This window comes from Marmota flaviventris, chromosome 11, assembly GCF_047511675.1.
Source record: "Marmota flaviventris isolate mMarFla1 chromosome 11, mMarFla1.hap1, whole genome shotgun sequence".
Classification (NCBI taxonomy): Eukaryota; Metazoa; Chordata; class Mammalia; order Rodentia; family Sciuridae; genus Marmota; species Marmota flaviventris.
In genome coordinates this window covers 12,963,004-12,984,072 of record NC_092508.1, presented here as the reverse complement: position 1 = coordinate 12,984,072, position 21,069 = coordinate 12,963,004, and the positions used below count along the sequence as shown (strand labels likewise).

Genomic DNA, 21,069 nt, shown 5'->3' with positions numbered 1-21,069 from the left:
ATGCCTCTTCCTCTGCCAGCCAATTTGCTTCCGTTCTGTTCAACTTTCCGACCTCTAGCTTTAGAGAATAGTTCTCACTGTGGGAACTGGCTCTAGCTAGCCGTTGGCTCCCTCCTCACTGGTGATTGGCAAGAGCAACACTGTCTTTGACACTCTAAAAAAGAGCCGTTTAATTCCTAATGATATTTACTGGCAAAAAGGAAAATGAAACTCATAAGGAGGATTCCGGTCCAGCAAAGTCAAGCTGCGAGCTCGGCCGCAGAGCCCGGGTCTCCATGTAAGGCTGTTCCCCTTCCCTTTCCCACCAGAGTGGACTCCCCCGTCTTTTGCCACTTCCATCCCAGATTGTGACACCTACTGGAATTTATGAACATCTGGAGATGTATGTATAGGATTTGGGCACCAGACACTGGCTGCTGCCCCAAAAACTTCCCGCGGAAATCACCCAATACTCAGAAGGCTTTTCAATAAGGAAGTAACTAGTAACGCGCCGCTGAAGGGAGAACCCCGCAAAACCTCTCAGAAAAATACCAGAAGCCACTTGGACCCTTTTAATGATCCATGTCTCCACCAGCCAGTACAATTTGCCCTTTCTGGAGCAGTGTAAAGTGGCTTGTGGGGTTTTACCCCATGGTAGGAGCGCTGAGCGGAAGTACATTTATTTCCATGCTAGAGTAAAGGTGGTGGGGAGGGTGTCCTAGCTCAAGCCGGGGCCAGGAGCCCAGATAACGTCCTTTCCCCTCTGCTCAGTAGTCGACCGGGGCGAGAGGGACGCACAAAACCGTGGACTAAGAGGTGTAGTCTGTAGATCCCCACCCCCCACGCGTCCGGGTCCCTTAGCACCCCCATCACCTATGATAAAGTGGATGCACCCCCGCCTCCTCCCAACCTCCTCAAAACCTGGGCACATCCTCTCCCACGCTACATTTCTGCTGCCCACGCAGCTGTTCCTCTCAGCGTCCAGCGTGCCCAAAAGCGCCCCGTGTCCTTATGCGTCGGTGGCACTGCCTCGAGGAGGTGGCGTCAGGGGCACCCGCAGAGGCGGCGGGGGAGGAGTGCGGGGGCGAGGACTAGCGAGCTGCAAGGCAGGGGCGCGCCGAGCTTTCGCGGAGGCCGGCTCGGGCCCCCTGACAGCCCCGAGCGCGCGAGGAGGCGCGGAGGACGCGCCGCACTCACCCGCTGCTGCTGTCGGCTGCTGACGGCCACCGCGGCGGCGGACGCGGCGCTGTGCCGGAGCTCGGCCGCCTGCCCCGGTCTCAGCAGGCTCCGGGTGAACCTGCGGGTCCGCTCACTGGCCATCGCCGGCCGCGCCGATCCCGCCGCGGTCCCAGAGCGCGGGTCCCTCTGGTCCTGCCCGCGCCAGCCTTCGTTACCCACCCGCCGTTCAGGAAGCGGAACTCGGAGCTTTTCCCCCGCTTCCTCGCTTAACTCACGAGAGGCGGGTTTTTCTGTCTTGCACCCCCACTCTTCCCACCCCCTTCCCTCCGCTGAAGCTTCCAGACGACTTTCCAAACTCTGCGCTCCTCTGGGCTGGGCGCGCACAGCCACTCGGCGGGCTGCCCCGGCCCGGCGGCGGCGCAGCTGGAGCAGAACGCGCGCGGGGCGGCTCCAGCCCGCGCCGCCCACCGGCCTCAGCTGGCGGGCCCGGGCTGCCACTCCGGGGACCGCAGGCGGCGGGGGAGGGCGCCCGGCAGCGGCTGCCGGGCTCCGGGCGGGGCCTGCCCACCTCTACCACCCCCATTTGGAGAGTGCTTGGAAGGTTGGAGCTCTGGCCGCATTTGCTGATTAGACCTCTATTTTCAGACTGGAGAACGGGCGGGGGCAAAGCTCACGTCTTCTATCCCTGGACAGGGGTCAGAGCTTATTGAGGGTCTGGTGGCTGGGACATCCGTAACCCCTCCTAAGCCAGCGTTTTGAAGTGTCCTTTGTCCAAAGTCCCTACAGAGAGAAAAGGACTGTGGAATAAGCTTCCGCATTCATTCTCATCCTCAGCCAGTATTCATTAAGCACCGAGTGTATACTAGCTTCGCACTGTTCTAGAAACTCAGGATAAGGAGAGTAACTTACCAGCCCCACCTTAAGGCTGTATGGGGCTGATAAGGTGTTTGGTGGTGGAAGTGGGAGACAGCAAGGACCCACCTATATAAATAAATGAATAGAAGAAATGAACAAGGCAGTGTCGGGTACTAATGCCATCTAAACCGCAGCATAGCAGGGTAGTGTGGAGTAAGAGATTTCCAGGTGGTGGTAGGGTGAGGAGGTAAGAGTTGAGTTGTGGGGTTACTGGGCAGTATGGGTCAGGTTTTGGGAGTGGACTGAACATTCGTATTGTTTTTCTGTTCCCACTCTTACCAAACGTCCGTCTGACCTGCTCTCTATGGCTATCTGATTAAAATCTTCTAAGATTTCTCAGCCTGAGTCACATGCTGGGTGGTTTTCCAACTCAATGTTGGTGGGTGGAAGAATGATACTAGCCCCTGGGAGGGCAGTCTGGGAAGATCTGGAATAGCCTCTCCAAGTATTATGGGGTTTTTAGCCTCTTTTTATGGCTTTGTGACCCTGCCATTTTTTTTCCCTAAAGTCAATAGCGTGTAGTTTTAACCCAAGTTCACATTTGGGTATAAAGTTCTAAAACAGCTGCTAAATGCACTTGGGTCAGCTCCCTGCTGCCTAGGATTCAATTAGACAGAAATACTGACTTGGCATCATTTCAGCGTATTGTAGAAATTATGCTTGGCAGGAGCTCTGGAAGATTTTGGGAGTATCTGAAAGATCATCTGGTTCCAAGACAACCTATAATACAAAATACTGTATTCCGTATTGTATATGCACTTTCCCATTTGGTACTCAGTATGGGAACCTCACCTTTAAGGGTAAGCAAGTAGGTGGTTACTTCTGTGATGGCTTCAGGAGATCTCTGTAGGAACAATTCTCGCTAACCACACCCTTTAACAGGTGCACCTGTGTGATGCCTTTAAGTGCATAGTCTCTTGAGATAATACATTAAACCTGAGCATTTCGGGAAAGGATACCTAATTTGTCTCTGATTTTAGAACACTGGCACATAGTGGGCACTCAGCAAATATTGGCTTAAGGGTAACTCCTATAGGGCTCAGATGGGCTTGTGCAACCGGAAAGCTGAGTGGCTGAGGCAGGGAGACAAAAGGGAGGAGAGAAAAGAGTGCTGGAAAGGAAGGCTGTGGTATTCAAAACTGCATCATAGTGTGCGTCCCAGGCAGAGCAACCCGATGATCCAAAACCCTGAATAACCCACATGGCTCACTCTTCAACCATGTCAAGTACCAGAAAATGACTTGTCCTTCCTTTGTGACTACCAATTTACTTTCTCCAGCTTCAGATGACCAAGAATCTGCTGGGAGAGGATTTGATGAACCAAAATCTGTTTGCTCTACTCACACCCTATGTGATGTTGATTCCACGGATCACCCTGAGAAGGAAGGTGGACATTGGTGTGACAGCAGACATCACACATTACACATAGGTGTGTGTCACATAGGAACCACAGTGTCTCACTCCCAGAGAGTTCCCATAATGATACCACCTAGGGCTCTCCTCAGCCCCACAATCATATAGGTTTCAGGGAAGCTTTCTGGGTCCTATAGGGAGAGAGCTGAGTATCCCAACCACAGGCACATACACACAACTCCCTGCGCAGAAGATGCAGGCAATGTCCTCTGCTGCATAAAGGACTTTGGACTTGAGATCTGCTAATTTGATACTCTCTCTTTGGTGATTCCCAATCTCTCAATTATATCAAGAGACATGGCTAAGATGCTTTGTAATAGCAAATCTATGAAAATGAAATGACTTACATCAAGTTTCTTGGCTTACATTTCTGCTTGGACTTTAACCCACTCCAAGCTGTTCAAAATCATCCGTGTTTCATTCTGCATTCTACACCAGGACATTTTCATTTTAAGAGATGCCATTGCTGAAATATGACCATTCTGGTTGCCATTTCCCAGAGAACAGCCAGTTTATAAAACGTGAATTTGAGGACTATGAAATTGTAGAATACTTGTTAAAGGTGCATTTTCTGTAGTCCAAATGCCTCTAAACCTCAAATTTACTTCTACCTCAAGCAAGTTACCAGACTTCTGTAAGCCTCAGTTTCCTTATCTGAAAATTGGGGAAATAATAGTTAACTATGTGGTTGGGTGCTCAGTAGGTTATGCAAATCAGTGTAAATTTCTTAAACAGTGCCTAGCACAAAGACTTCATAGGGTTAAGATTAGGGATAGGGTTAGTGTGCTATCACTGGACATAAACTTTCACATAAATAAATTTATTTTAATTTTAAAGTACTGTAAATGGGGTTATTCAACCTCTTTATCCTATGTTGTAGGCCCATCTAAAATTCTAGTGGGGAATTAAAGAAATTCCCCAAATTCAAGGAACAGGCACTGTTGGAATTAGTTGTTTCAAATTTTGTTCAATGACCTCAAATCATGTTTGTACTATTATTTGGTCTTCTTTAGTATATAAAAGGCATAAGCTACAATCAAATTTTATCATGTTCTAATTCTCCTCTTCATTTGAGGTGGCATGGGTCAAGCCATTCAATCAGAAAGAAATAACCCTACTCAACAGACACTTCATGGAATATCAACTATGCACCATTCTATTCTCACTCTTCCAGAGGATGCAGAGCTAAGAAAATAGTCCCTGTCTCCAAAAAGCTTTATTTCAAATAAAGTAAGTGACTTACAAAGCATTAATGGTGGGGATGGGTGGGCAATGGGGAACAGGGGATAAGACTTCAGAGATGGAGTCTCCCAGGACCTGTGTTATTGCATTTCATATTATTATGGCTCTCTTCTTATAAGACTGAAAATGTCTCAGTAACATGGAGTTTTCTTTTCCTTGACCCACTCTCTTTCCTTTTCTCTCTCCCCTTTTGTGTTAGTAAAAAAACCCCCAAACACTTGAGATAATCAACTTATGGGGAGGAAAGATTTCTTTTGGCTCAGGAGTTCACAGGTTTCAGTCCATGGTCTTTGGCCCCTCACTTAGGGCCTGAGGTGAGGCACATTGCAGAACAAAAGTGGTCAGCTCCTGATGCTCAGGAAGTAAAGAGAGCAAGGAGGGGTCGGGGTCCCAATATCCTCTTCAAGTGTTCACCCCCAGTGACTACCTCTTCTCGCACTTGGCCTGGCCTCCTACAGGCTAGTACCTGCCCTTTGGGGGACATTTCATATCCAAACCATAATACCTTTCCTTCCTCCCTCCCTGCCTCCCTCCCTTATTTAAAACCCAGATACAATTCCTCCATATATGAAAGCACCAGTGGCTTTTTTTTAAAAACATGGAAAGCCCTTATTACTTGCCCTGGTACAGTCCAAAGATCTATTAGACTAGAAGAACAAAATTGTCAATAATCCTCACTAATCATCCTTCTATAGGACTTTGCTCAGGGCTGATAACATGGGTTTTATGAGTAAGAAAAGATTTTAGGAATCTTTTCATTGCAGCAGTAAGTATAAAAACGAAAATTGTTTTTTATTTCCCCAAAGACCTAAAGGCATACATAGTGGTGTGAAATTCAGTCATCGTTCCTGACTGTGAGTTCAAGTCTTGATATTCAGAGACAGTAGGAACTAGGATGAACACTGTTTAGAGTAATTCTGTGGCATTGAGCAACCTCCCCTAAGTGATACCAAGACCCGTGCACCCTGGGCGTTCACTTCTGCGTCAGCATGTCTCAAGGCTCAACTGTTGTAAGTTTGTTTAGTGTTGCACAACTTACAAAGCATTCTATTTTACTTGATTCACAGCTCACTCATCCTAAAAGGGAGCTGGGACATGAAATATTGCCCCCATGTACATAAGGGAAAGCTGAGAGAGAATTTAATAGCATGCACATTAGAAGGAGAGACATTTGCTAATTAATAAAAAAAAAGATAGGCATTGAGTTAGAAATGCAAATGTCCAAATTCAAATAATTTTCTAATATAGCAAGACCTCCTTTCTGATTCCCTATTGAGAGAAAAGTGTATGTACTCTATTTTTACAATAAGGAAAGAGTTCCACAGAGGGAAATAACTTATCCAGATAATGTGGTACTGTAATTGCGGTGAGTACATTTTATTTAGTTATTAAAAGTTAAGTTATTAAGGCACTTCCGGATCCGAGGGCCCAAAGATGGACATGCACCGGAGGAACTTCTAGATCCAGGGGCCTAAACATGGACGTGCGCCTGAGGAACTTCTGGATCTGGGGACCTAAATATGGATGTGCACCTCAGGAACTTCTGGAAACGGGGCCTAAACATGGATGCCTGAGGCATTCCAGATCCTGGGGCCTAAACATGGATGCCTGAGGCACTTCCGGATCCTAGAGCCTAACCATGGATGCCTGAGGAACTTCTGGACCTGGGGGCTTAAACATGGACATGCACCCAATAAACTTCCGAATCTTGGGGCTTAAACATGGGCATGTGCATGAGGAACTTCTGGATCCTAGAGCCTAAACATGGATGCTGAGGAACTTCCGGACCTGGGGGCTTAAACATGGACGTACACCTGAGGAACCTCTGGATCCGTGGGCCTAAACATGGACACCTGAGGAACTTCCAGATCCTAGAGCCTAAACATGGACATGCACCTGAGGCACTTTTGGATGCTATGGTCTAAACATGGATGTGTGCCTGACGAACTTCTGGTTGCTACCGCCTAAACATGGAAGACTGATGAACTTCCAGATCCAGGGGCTTAAACATGGACGCGCGCCTGAGGAACTTCCAGATGCTGCAGCCTAAACATGGAGGCCTGAGGCACTTCCGGATCCTAGACCCTAAACATGGATGCTGAGGAACTTCTGGACCTGGGGGCTTAAACATGGATGTGCACCTGAGGAACCACCGGATCCATGGGCCTAAATATGGACGCCTGAGGAACTTCTGGATCCAGGGGCTTAAACATGGACACCTGAGGAACTTCCGGATCCTAGAGCCTAAACATGGACATGCACCTGAGGCACTTTTGGATGCTATGGTTTAAACATGGATGTGTGCCTGAGGAACTTCCGGATCCGGGCACCTAAACATGGACATGCACCTTTGAAACTTCTGGATCCGGATCCAGGGGCCTAAACATGGATGTCCGAGGAACTTCCGGATCCAGGGGCCTAAACCTGGACGCTTGAGCCGCTTCTGGATCTGAGGGCCTAAACCTGGGCATGTCCCTGGAACTTCTGGGTCCTTGTGCCTATAAATGGCCGGGCGTGACTCTCAGAAGGGACGTGGCCCATGAAGGGGAGCCGAGTATGGGGCCTGTTGGGGGGCAGACTGAGCTGTCACACCCTGAACTTGCTCAAAGGGAGGTAAATGAGTGACAGGAAAGAAGATTTTTAAGTGAAAACCAATCCTGTCTTTTCTGTCCAAATTTGGCTTTAATTCATTGTCTGGCCTCAGGGAAAAAAAAAAAAAAAATGTCCTGGGATCTTTTTTTCTCCATCTGTGAAAGTTATGCAGAGGCAGATTTGGGCTCAATCTAAGGAGGATTAGTAAATATTGGATGGGATGTATCAATTTCTCCCACACCTGAGTCAACCCTGTGCATTTCCTTTGCTTGGCATTTTGATTTTCTCCTCCTCTTCTGCAGTGTGTGGATTATTCCAGACATCCACCATTCCCAGATAGACACCTCAATATCTAACAAAGTGGTCACAGAATTATTTTAGTTTTTAAAGGCAGCAATCTAAAAATAAATCCACATTCTAATATTTCATCAAGAAGTTTGCATCTCTACACATGGGTGGGATTGTTCTTTTCTCTTTTAGGAATTAACTTTACTACATTTTGCCAGAGATATTTTTCTAGCTTACTAAATTGGATTGGAGAGCCTTCTGCCTCTTTCCATGGCCTACTACAGTTTAAATAACACGGGGATTATTTATTCTCTAGCGGTTGGAGAGAATCCAGCTGTGGAGCCATCTGGTTGTGGCACATTTTAAATGGGCGATCTATAATCAGTTTCAAATCTCTTCTGTGGTAATTGGTCTATACAAGATTTCCACTTATTTTATTTCTTAATAATTATATTTTACTAACAATATCCTCCAACTTTTCTAGATTTCAGAAATATTTGCCTTAGAATTTCATGTAGCATTAAATTATGTGTTCCTTCTAATATGCATTCTATTTAGCTTTATTATGAAGATTTTAAACATTCCTCAAAATTGTTAAAAGAATACCAAAAAGAATAGAATGTATACCCGTAATTTGAAATGGTTAAATTATGCCATAACTTTTCATCTCTAAATAGTTTAGCATTTATCTCCAAAGTAAGAACAGTCTCCTACATAAATACAATATCATTTAACACAGTAAACTCAACAATTCCTTAATTTTTAATTACCCAGTTCATATTCAAATTTCTCCAGTTGTCCCCAAAATGCTTTCTTTCATTTTTCTGTGAATACTTTTATTGTTTTTTTTGTTATACATAACATTATGATTCACTTTGACATAATTATAAAAGCAGGGAATATAATTTGTTCTAATTCAGTCCCCAGTACTTAGTGTCTTGGGGATATACATGATGGTGAGATTCACTGTAGAATGTTTTCTCTGACATGCAGAAGCTAATCCAAAATAAGAGGTGGTGGGGGGATAAAAGTAGGAAAAAAAATAGAGAGGAAGGGAAATAAGGGAAGGGCCGAGGAATAGAATAAGGAAAGACAGTGGAATGAATCTGACCTGACTTTCCTATGTACATATGTGAATATACCACAGCAACTGCCTTCCTTTATAGCTGACCTGAGCAGAGCACTATTTTCTCATAGACAATGAGTGGACTTGGTCATCCTATCTCATGTAAATAGGCTCCCTCCCCTTCTCCATCATGACACTGACTTGTAAGAGAGAGAATGAGCCAAGAGTCCCACATTCTATTTCCTCTTGTTGACATTTAATTTGGTCTTTTTTTTTTTTTTATCTAAAGACTCTTAAAATCTTTCCTCAATCAGTGGCTAAGTCACTTTTCTCATTCTTAATCTGGAGTTATTTTGCTTCCTTCCTTTGTTCCTCAATTGGGTTTTCAAGGGGGATTATCTACTAATTAGTCTCCTCAAGGAACTGGTTTTGGGTTTATGAGACAGAGAGAGAGAGAGAGAGAGAGAGAGAGAGAGAGAGAGAGAGAGAGAGAGAAAGAGAGAGAGAAAGAGACACACACAGAGCATGTGTGTGCATATGTACGTGTGTTGTTAAAGTGCTGATGTTCTCTTAATCAAAGGTGGGGGGCTTAGATGTTATAGAAGAAAAAAAAATAGTGATGTTTAAATACATAAAACTTAAATCTTCATTATGATAAAAAATATAATAAAAAAGCCAAAAGGCAAATTATATAATTTGGCAAATATTTGTAGTAAAAACAAACAAAAGACCAATGACCAATATCTGTAATAGACAAAGATTACAAAGATCCTTTACCAATTGATGGGGAAAAAAAAAAACAGGCAATTTCCTATAAGAAAAGAATGAAAGAAATCTAGCCAAACTCACTCAATTTTTTTTTGCCCATTTTAAATTGTGTTAATAGTCTTTCTCTTATTGATTTTGGGGTCTAATTCATATAATTTAGATATGTCATATATATGTGGATACATATGAACATAAAATTTGTTCCTATTGAGAAGTCATAGCATAATTTTCAGTTTTGTTCACAGAGTTAATAGAATGTTAATATATATATGTATGTATATATGTATGTATATACAATAAATATATATATATATATATATATTTACAAATATCAGTGATTATTTTTCAAAAGAGAAGGTATGCATATTGTTTTCTAATAGCAGGCTCAGAAAGAAGCATAATGCTTGTAAAGTTTAATAAATACTATAAGTTTTGCAAAACATTAATTCCATACTCTGATTAGGTAGTAGAAGAGAGTTGAAGAAAACATTTTTGGTATCTCTAATTGACATAAAAAAGATTTCCAGGAAATTTTTCTTAAAAAAAAAGAAAAGGGTGTCATTTGTCACCACCCTTTTCTCAGGCATGTGGTTTTGGTGTGCACTCGTGTTTGCACTAACCCATTTCCTGTGCATCTATTCTGCCTGCTTCTGCTCTTGCTGTGGTAAAGTGAAGTGAAATAGAAATATCACAGTTTGGCCCAGAGGTGGGAAAGCAGCACAAATGGTAAGCTTCTCTGAAGCCCTGAGCAGAATTGGCAGATTGATTGGTCTTGAGGATGTCTATTCAAATAAAAGCAAATGGTGTTTGTTCTTCCCCACATGATCGTTAGAATTTATTAATACAAGTAGATGAGGGTTTTTAATAGCTTTATCTTCTTTCTAACAGTTTCTCGTGTGTAGGCTTTAAAATGTGCTCTGTTCTGAGCTAATCAAGGATATTGTCCCCTTTACCCTTGTTTGTTTATTTGCTGAAGAGGAAAAAAAAAAGAAGCAAGATAGCTATTTTTATAGAAATCTTAAATGCAATAGGAGAGTTATTATGCAACTAGTTTTTAAAATTCTAATAAAATCAAAATACTCTTTGTAGTTTTTTAGGGAGGACGGTTAGTGTCATTGTGTGTCGAAAGCTCCAAGCTGACAGGAACAAGAGGCCTTGCTGACACTCTGCCACATAGCCCATCTTCTGCTGAAGAAATGCTCACATTGGAGAGACTTAAAAGCACATGGGTATGATTTGTGAAGCTCGATAAAATACTCCCTAAACATCAGGTTTTCATTACCCTTTTCTGCTTTCATTTGCTTCAACATTTATTCAACCAATATTCACCACTTCAGTGAAGTTTACCTGTGAAGCCAAGTCTAATGGTTAGTATGTGATTCTACTTAATAGGCTTTATTTAACTTGCTAGTGTGAATTTTCTTGTTGGATTCACATTTAGGGTGTCTGATATATAGATGCTAAAGCATTTTAGAGACGGTCAAAGCTGGAAGTGGCATGGAAGTCATTTAAGCTATTTATGTTGGTTGGCTTTGCTTTGATTTTACTGTTGGTGTTTTGTGTATAAAACAAATGAAAACCTAGAAGTTCAGAACTGTACCTCAGATCCCCTAGGGAACAATAAGACTGCTTGGTGGCAAAAGTAGGAATGCTACCTAGTTACTCAAATCCTGTGATTATCCCTGTTTACCATCAATCCTGAAACATGAAGGGGTGAAAATCAAAGGCTAGTGATAGTGTTCTTGAAATATAGTACAGAGCCATAGGGATCATGATTCTTCCTATATATTCACAGATTGAATGAGGAAGAGACCGGTATTTAGAATTTCCTTTTTCTTGTTTTTGGCCTTTGCATAGATCTAGATTCAGATCAGAAGCCATCTTCTTTAGGATGAATTTTTCCTTCCTAGTTTGACATGTGTCACTTTTACCTGATCAGATATTACCCTCTGTGTACAGTGGTTTTTAATTCACTTGTGCTTTTCTCCATTAGTAGAACTTCTATAATGGCTGAGTACCAAGTGCCAGATTTTTACCATAAACTTTTGAAATGTTTCCCAAATTCTTGAAAAACACTCCAAATTAAATACAAGTCTCTCCATTTTTATGGGTGAGGATGCTGATGCTCACACTGCCTAAGTCATTTGAACAAGGTCGTACATCTAATACACAGTGGAGCCAAGATGGCTTTACTCCACATTCCATGTCTATGGGTCACAATGAATAGACTTAGAATCTATTGGTAGTGGTGGTGGATACTAAACTTCTACCAGTATCCATTCAATTCTGCTTCTAGCCTGAGGTTGGAAAGGTAAAACCTTCCCACCTCAAGCTCCCTTGAGTATGGATTCTGGATATGAAGTAAGTTTGCAGTTAGAAGCACTGGGTGTGATAGAAGGTTGCAGGGAGTTTCAGAAGGCACTATAAAGTGCCAGCTGGGTTGCACTGTGGGGCTGCTGGGAAACAAGGTAGAAAGGGACTTGGATTTACTGAGGCAGTGGTGGAGGCCAGGCTTGGGATCTAGGGTGCAGCCACCAGCTTGAGGTTCACAGGGCAGCTGTGGCAGTGACTGTGATTAGTAGCTACAGAACCTCCCTGATATCTGAATCACAGTTTTGAGATGTCATCTTTAGACTCAGCAGTCTAGTAGGGACTCCCAATATAAGCATTCTTCTTGATATCCCAATGGATTTATAAACCTAAATTTCTTTTGACTTTGAATATTTAGAGCGTGTTTCAGATAGGTATTGCTATGGAACAAACCACTCCAGAACTCTGTAGACTAAGATAAAAAAATGATTTACTAGTATTAACTTTGATCCTGGCTTTGGTTGGAATCAGCTGGGAAGTTCCTCCTCACATGGTTGCCTGGGATCATTTCTGTAGCAGTCCAAGGAGGAGTTCTATTGTGGCTAGAGCATCTAGGAGGCTCTTATATTTGCTGAAGTGCTCTGGTACAGTTTCTATGACTTTGTTCTCCATGACTTTCCATCACTCACTAGTTTAAATCTATAAACCAGCTAGATGGTAACTGGTTTTCAAGAGGGAGGAGATGGACACTGCCATGCCTGTTAGTTGTCCTGGAATTAATGCATTACATTCCCTTGGTCAAAGTAAGTCATGAGACCAGCCCAGATCAAGACTACACATCCTGGTGGAAGGAGTGGCACTTATGTACCATAGTTAACACAAAAGGACAGATGCAAATCTAGAAAAACAGGACCAAGATGGTTATCCATGTTAGAAACAGGTTGGCCTGTATTTAAGCAGGAGAAGTACAAAAGGAAAAAAAACATAGGAAAAAAAATTAGAAGTTAATTTGTAGAGGAAAAAAAATTTAGGTAGAAGCAATCTGGCCAAATCTCTCCATTTGCCCATTATAATTTCACACAATTAATCTTATCCATTTACATGGCAAACGTTTGTTTGATATATAGTATTTGGGGTAACTTTCATAGGTGCTGGAATAGAAAAGTTCTACCCTGGAGGAGATAAGTAATATAAGAGTATTATGGTAATCCAGAAACACATACAGGGAGTCACAGCTCGGCCAGGAAGTCAGGAAACCAATGTAGGAAAGGCGACCCTTGAGGGAGTGTTGAAAGCTTAGTAACAGACTGGATGAGTGGGTTTCTTTGAAAGATATAGGAAATAGCTCAGACTTACAAATAGTGTCATGGCACTGACCTCTGCTTCCAGTTATGGTGCGATATATCAATGATGGTAAGAATAACTGAGGTAGTGATATAGTGATATGAAATATGTGCTTGTGGCAATTTTTAAAATACAGACAGAAAGTCAGAATAAAGAATATTAACACACTGTAAGGAAAGATCCACACATGTAAAGAGCATTTCAGAATACACATTATTTAAAAAATAGACTGAAAATTTTTTAGAACAATATTAAGTTCACAGCAAAACTGAGCTGGAAGTGTAGAGAATTTTCATAAACTCCCTATCCACACATTCACACAGCCTCCCTCACTGTGGATACCCACAACCAGAATGGCACATTTGCTACAGGTGATCAGTTGGTAAGCGCATAGTTCACATCAGGGTTCACTTTGTGTTGTACACTTCATGGGTTTTGACAAACGTGTGTATAATGAGATATACCCACCATTGAAGTATCATAAAAAATAGTTTCATTGCCCTAAAAGTCCTCGATGCTCTGTTATTTGCCAGTAGCTGCTGATCTTTTTATCATCTCCAGAGTTGTTCCTTTTCTAAAATGTAATATAATTGGAAACTTTTCCAGATTGGCTTATTTCACTTAATGAAATACATTTAAGTTTCCTCTGTGTCTTTCCATGGCTTGATAGCTGACTTTTTTTTTTTTTAGTACCAAATATCATTCCATTGTTTGGATGAATTACTGTTTATTTATGCATTCACCTACATTCATCAAGGACATCTTGATTGACTCCAAGTTTTGACAACTAAGAGTAAAGCTGCTATAAACACTTGGGTGCAAGATTTTGTATAAACTCATTTGGTACAAAACAATGGCAGGTGGCTCGACAGTTTCTTACAATACTAAACAAACTTTACCTTATCTCTAATACTACATTCAGTAAATAACAGGGAGTGTGATTGCTGGATTGTGTGTGTATTTTTTTCTCCAATACCACATGATCTTGATTACTGTATTTTTATAGTAAATCTTGAAGTTGAGTAATATCAGTCCCCTGAAGTTGTTCCTCTCCTTCATGTTGTATTAGCTGTTATGAATATAATTTTTTTTTGCTTTTGCATATCTGCTTTAGAAATAGTTTATCAGTATTCAGCAAATAAATTTCTGGGGCTTTGGTTAGGATTGAGTGGAATATATACAAATCATGTTGGAAGAGCTGACCTTTTGGCAATGTTGAATCTTCTGATCCATGAACATGGACTATCTCTCCATTTATTTAGGTATCTGATTTACTTCATAGAATTTAGTAGTTTTCCTTGTGAATTCATTTTAACATACAAAAAATGTATAATTCCATGGGAAAAACATAAAGTTCTATGTGTTTTAAAATTTGTAAATAGGCATCTAAAGCTTCCAAAGCTTCCACAGCTGTTTAGCAAATCTCTGGAGGAATTGATCAAGTTGGAAGAAGAGAAGAAACACTAGCAATATTACTGTAATATGAGTCTATAGTAGATTATTAGCTGGTGTAGCTAATGAAAAATTGATGATGAGCCAGCAAAATTAACAATTTAGTAAGAAAACTTGTGATGAAAACTGGAAAATTTCAATGAAATGGAAAAATTCCTGGAAAAATTAAGCTTATTAAAACTGACTATAATTGTCCTAAAATTGTACAGTAACTTGATTAAATAAATTATTGAAAGAACATTCCAGGCTCAGCTGACTTCTCTGGGCAGTCCAATCTAATATTCAAAAAGGAAATAATTCTAAAACTGTACTAGATCTTTCAAAGAATTGAAAAAAGAAGCTATGCATTCTAACTCATGTTATAAAGCTAAGAAAACTTTCCTACTACACCCAAAAATGGTGGTGTGAGAAAATGACATATTCCAATCTCACTTAGCAACATAGGTGAAACAAATCTTAACAAAGTATTAACAAATATAGAAGAGCTTGAGTCCAAGTTGAATTTATAAAAGCATATGTTTTGTCACAGAATAAAGGAGAAAAATTGCATAATCTATTCAGCAATACAGGGAAAGCATTTGATAAAATTAGGACACAAAAGCTTTTTGCAAACGAAAAAAGTGGAAGTAACTTAATCTAAAAAGAGGAAACGATATTTAAGTAATAAAAAAAAAATTTACCACAATCACTACTACTGGTTTCATTCTGTTTTTTTGAACAATCTATGTGGCATATTAAGGCAAATAACCACAGTATGTAAAATAAAGTGTTTCTACTTATAGAATTGTAAGGAAAGAATAGGAATTGTTATTGTTGGAAGATAATTTGACCGGGTAGGTGGAAGATTCAAAACAATATAGCACTTGCTTTATTACCAAATTATTAAATTAAAAGAGAGATTATCAAGTTTTCTGCACACATAACATATAAAAATCAGTTTTATGTGTATGAATATATATTAATATACAAATTAATATCTATACCTATATATCACAGAAACAAAAATTTTAAAGATACCATTTAAAATAGCATGAGAAAACTTAAGAACCCATGGATAAGTATGATAAGAACTTTATAAGGCTCAAAGGAAAAAATAAAGTTTGTAATAAGATCTAAATATTTGGAAAAGTATGCAATATTGCAATATTAATTGATTAGAAAAAGATAAACTTTGCAAAATTGTCAGTTATCTCCAAATTGATTATAACTGATGTTATAGATTCAATGGAAGACCAATTAAAAGCTCATTAAGCATCATTTCCCTGTGGCATTTTGCTCTTTAAGGTGTCAATAAAATTCCATTTCCTGTCCAGGTTATATAATACTACCAGCTGCATTTCTTGGTAGCATGAGTGGACCATTGTCCTGAAAGGCTAAAGGAATTTACATATTCCCTGGGGTAGGAAGAGGAAAAATATCTTTCAGCATCTGGAAAAGCATAGAAGTTATTATCTCATTAGCTCATGCTGCATATTCTCGCTAAGATGTGTCATCTGATAGGCCTATTCATTAACTTCAGTAGACTCAATATGCTACTTCTGCAACCTGGTTCAAAGTCATTTCCCTGGCTTGGGATTCTCTGCTTGTCTCACTTCCAACTATCATTCAAATCACCTCCCAAGCCATTTTTTCCTTTGATGCCTTTCCTGAGCAGTAAACAGAATTCTGTTTATGTGTGGAGAACAGGTAGTGCCCCTTGAGCTGACCATCTGAAGCACTCTTCAAATTGTTAACTTTATAATATATTTTCTATTACCTTGCATAATTTCAGTTTCTGTGGAAGAAATGATATGATTTCTATTTGGATCTTTTCCAGCATTCTAATGTATAATTTTTCATCCTGTATACACAGAGGGAGTCGTGATTGATAGAATATTTACTTTTATGGTCAGATTTTCACTCTAACAATCTGAAGATATTTTTAATTTGCAAGTTTATTTATCTTAAATCCAGATAAAAATAATTTCTTCTGCTAAAATATATGGAGAAAAAGTCATATCATTCTCACTTATTATTGTTTAATAAAGTTGTAAGTCACTTGAGAGAAACACTGCTATCTGGTATGTAAATATTGAATGCTCCAAGTGCTGGATACTGATGCTGTAAACTCTAGATATGTTAGTCAGCTTTTTATCACTGTGACCAAAATTCTTTAACAGAACAAATTAGAGGAGAAATAGTCTATTTTACTTCATGATTTCAGAGGTTCTGTCCATGATGGGCCAACTCCTTTGTTATGGACCTGAAGTGAGGCAGAACATAATAGCATAAGGGCATGCCCCCAGAGACCCACCTCTTCCAGCCATATCCCACCCTCTACAGTAACCACCTAGTTAGTCCTTGCATATTATTAATCCACCCAATGGATTAATCCACTGATGACATCGCACCTCTCACAATCCAATCATTTTACATGTGAACATTCCTGCATTAACACAGGAATTTTTTGGGGGGATACCTTGTATCCAAACCATAATACTATGTCATATAACATTTTACTGATAATGTGCTTAATATGTAGTTCAAATATTTCTGAGTTTATCCTATTTGCAATAATCAAGGAATAGAAACAAAATGTTTTAGTTAATGTATTAAAATTGAAATATTCTAAGGGAGACATATTACAGTACAGATTTCTTATCTTTATGTATGAAATAATTAGCAACTCACATCATGATCATGAGTTCAATAAATAGAAACAATAACATATTTATTGTATCCAGTCATTCAACAGATACTTATTATGAGCCAGGCAATATTGATACATACAGCCTATTCCTCTCCTGAGATCTGTTTTAGTTAAGGGAGAAAAACATCATATGAAGAATTACAGAATTGATTGTTAGTTACAATTGTGGTGGGTGTTATTACAGTGAATTATTGTTAGGAAAGTGTGTCACAGCAGGGACTTGATTGGTCTCTTATGGAATTTGGACTGGCCTGTTTCTTTTATTCTATTTCTTGGAGATCAGAAATTAGAATTTGGTATTATCTTTGAGATAAACAAATGAAGTTGTCATATAAATGCAAAAATAGAGAGATGGAAGGACATACTTCTGACTTTCAAAATTCAGTCATTTAAGAATTATAGCTGTACCATGGACTTTGAAAATTAAAGGCACAACTAGGGCATGATATATAGATATTTAACAATGTAAAAATAAAAATGAAAAACACTCTAAAATTGATGTATCTCATTGCCAAAAACAAAAAATTAGGGGTGAGTATATAGAAAAATGACTTTGGAGAGATCTCATTTCTGATCCATTACGATCCAACTGAGGAAGATACTCCTAACACATACAGAAATATTTCCAAGTATTTGGAATAGCATATACAAAACATTTGATTTCTTCTACTCTGTGGCTGATTTTTTTTCCCCATGGATATTCTAATTTTACAACAAATCCAACATTTGTTTGGAATGAATTACTAGTGTCTTGGTCCAACCTTGGGGTGAGTGACCACTTTGGGTAGAAAGGGAGTCATCTGATGCCATCCTGAAGAGGAGCATGCAGTGGGAGTCCCCAGATGTGGTGATATCATGCCTTCAGAACAACACTTATTGGAAACTTGTTTTCATATGTGCATTCGTTTCCTGTGGCTATTGAACCTGAGACACAATGTGGCTTCTGGTTCTAGATAAAACCAGCAAGCCTTTATTGTCTTTCAGTTTTGGAAGTCTGATGAATGCAGTCAGTTTCTCTGGGCTGAAGTTGAGATGCTGGCTGCCACCCTCCTGCCTTTACCAGCTCGGGAGCTGGATTTCACACTTGCTTTCTTCATGTCTCTTCTCCCAGTATCCAGGCCAGCAGACTACACGTTCAAATCCTTTCCTGCTCTATCTCCTTACCTTTTCCTCTTCTCCATTTGTCTGAAATCTCTTTTATAAAATACTTTTTTTTTTTTTTCCGGTACCAGGAATTGAACTCAAGGGCACTCGACCACTGAGCCACATCCCCAGCCCTTTTTTTTTGTATTTTATTTAGAGACAGGGTATCACCCATAATAATTTCCCATCTCAAAAGCTCTAATTTAGTTACATCTGCAAAACATTTTTTTTTCCATGCAAGGTAATATTATCAGGATCCAGGGATTAGCTTATAGGTATACAGATATCTTTGGGAGAGATGTGGTATTTTTCAGTCTATTATAATTACTTCCATATATCATGCTTATATTGTGTACAGTCCAAATGTTTAGGTTTTATTTATTTATTTACTCATTTGTGATGTTGGGGATTAAAATCAGACCTTCAAGCTTACTAGGCAAGCACTCAACCACTGAGCTAGCTGAACATTCACACCTTTTAAACTGTGATTTTGAGACAGGATTTCTATTTCTGCTTTTTTTACTGTTCTGACTGCAAGACTTGACAAAGAACAATTATAGGGAAGGAAAAGTTTACTTGGGTCACACAGTTTCAGAGGTCTCAGTCCACAGAAGGCTGGCTCCATTCCACTGGGGCTCAAGTGTTTTCAGTGTCCTCTGGGTGGCTTACATTTGTTCATAAAAACAAAGTGAGAGGTGGAAGAAGACACATGGAAAGCAAAGTTCAGATGCAGGAGGAGACTACCTCCTGGATAATACCTTTGAGTCACTAAGTTAAATTGAATCTGGAACCTGTTCCCTACCCAGACCTTGATCTGATTTCTAAAACAAACAAACAAACAAAATATTTTCATTTTTTTTTCAGATTTGAGTTGGGTTTTCTGTGTCCTAAACTGAATATATCTCACTGATATACATCTTTCAGGGGAAAATAATTGAAGTTCTATTCAGTGTTTAGAAAGCAATTGACATCATGGTGGTAAAGTGTGGTGGAGGGAAGCAGCTCACATCATGATCAGGAAGCAGGCAGACCACACACACACACACACACACACACACACACACACACACACAGAGAGAGAGAGAGAGAGAGAGATCTTCACTTGCCAAATACAAATATATACCCCAAAGCCAGCTCCCCCATGCCCTCCTCCTCCAGCCAAATCCTACCTGCCTTCATTTACCACTCATTCCCATCAGGTGGTTAAGTCACTGATTGAGTGAAGGCTCTTATAACCCAATCATTTCTCCTCTAAACCTCCTTGCATTGTCTCACATGTGACCTTTTTGGAAGGTCAGGAATCCAATTCTACTTGACTGGGTACCCCAGGCCCAGGATATCTCTTACATTCAAACCATGAAAATGTTGTTCAATTGCTTTCTAAAAGCTGAATAGAACTTCAATTATTTTCCCCTGAAAGATGTATATCAATGAGATGTATTCAGTTTAGGGCACAGAAAGCCCAACTCAAATTTGCAAAAATAATGAAGATAATTTTTTCCTTTGTTTTAGAAATCAGATCAAGGTCTGGGTAGGGAACAGGTTCTAGATTCAATTTAACTTAGTGACTCAATGGTATTATCCAGGAGATAGTCTCCTCCTGCATCTGAACCTTGCTTTACATGTGTCATCTTCCACTTCTTTCCTTTTATGAACAAATGTAAGCCACCCAGAGGACACTGAAAACAATGATGAGATTGATGCATACATTTGCCCTTCATGACCTACCAGAAAGCTGGCCCTGGCAAAAGATATGCTGAATCCCCAGGTAAGAATTTTAGATAGTCTTACTTATAGGTTTGTCTCTCTGATATTTGTAGGTCATTAACTATAGAGATTTTTTAAAAATATATTTCCTTATTTTACTGTTTGTCTTTATTGATGTATTATACATATTAAAATATACATGTATATTATATGATATACACGATACATGATAAATTTTGATATTATTACAAGAGCATGGAATATAATTTGTTCTAATTTAGTCCCCAGCACTTCTTCCCCACGCTTCCTCCTCCTGCTTCCCTCCCTCTACTCTACTGATCTTTCTGTAATTTATTTATAGTTTTTAAAAACTTTTTAAATTAGTATTTCATGGATATACTTGATGTTGGGATCCTCTCTGGCATGTTCATATGTGTATGTACATAGGAAAGTTCAGATTTGTTCCACTGCTCTTCACTTTTACATCCCTCCTGTTCCCTCTCAATCCCTTTAATCTGCTCTACTGATATTTCCTCTGTTTTGATGACACCCCCCCTTTTATTTTTTTATTTTTTATTTTTTTGTGGTACTGGGGATCAAACCCAGGGCCTTGTGCATGCAAGGCAAGCACTCTACCAACTGAGCTATACCCCCAGACCCTGCTGCCCTTTATTTTGGATTAGCTTCTGCATATGAGAAAAACATTCAACCTTTAACTTTTTAAGACTGATGTATTTCACTTACATGGTAGTCTCCAATTTCATCCATTATAGAAAATGCCACAATTCTATTCTTCTTTATGGCTGAGAAATACTCCACTGTGTATATATAGCACAATTTCTTTATCCATTGATCTGATGAAAGGCATCTAGGTGGGTTCCAAAACTCAAAGTGGATCAAATACCTAGGAATTAGATCAGAAATTCTGCTAGAAGAAAATGTATGCCCCGCACTCTTGAATATCAGCCCAGGAACTGATTTC

At 39.9% G+C, this 21,069-nt stretch overlaps 1 protein-coding gene and 1 non-coding gene across 2 annotated transcripts in view; both read right to left on the bottom strand.

Moving 5' to 3' along the window:
- Positions 1 to 1,457, bottom strand: part of Dock10 (dedicator of cytokinesis 10) — a 234,268-nt gene extending 232,811 nt beyond the window's left edge. The window contains exon 1 of the mRNA XM_027942015.3: positions 1,177 to 1,457. Coding sequence (XP_027797816.2) covers positions 1,177 to 1,299 — 123 coding nt within the window. The 5' untranslated portion in view covers positions 1,300 to 1,457. The remainder of the gene's footprint in view (positions 1 to 1,176) is intronic.
- Positions 1,458 to 20,668: 19,211 nt separating this feature from the next.
- Positions 20,669 to 20,742, bottom strand: Trnaa-ugc (transfer RNA alanine (anticodon UGC)). Its single transcript has one exon. It is a non-coding gene; the product is annotated as a tRNA-Ala (tRNA).
- Positions 20,743 to 21,069: the final 327 nt, after the last annotated feature.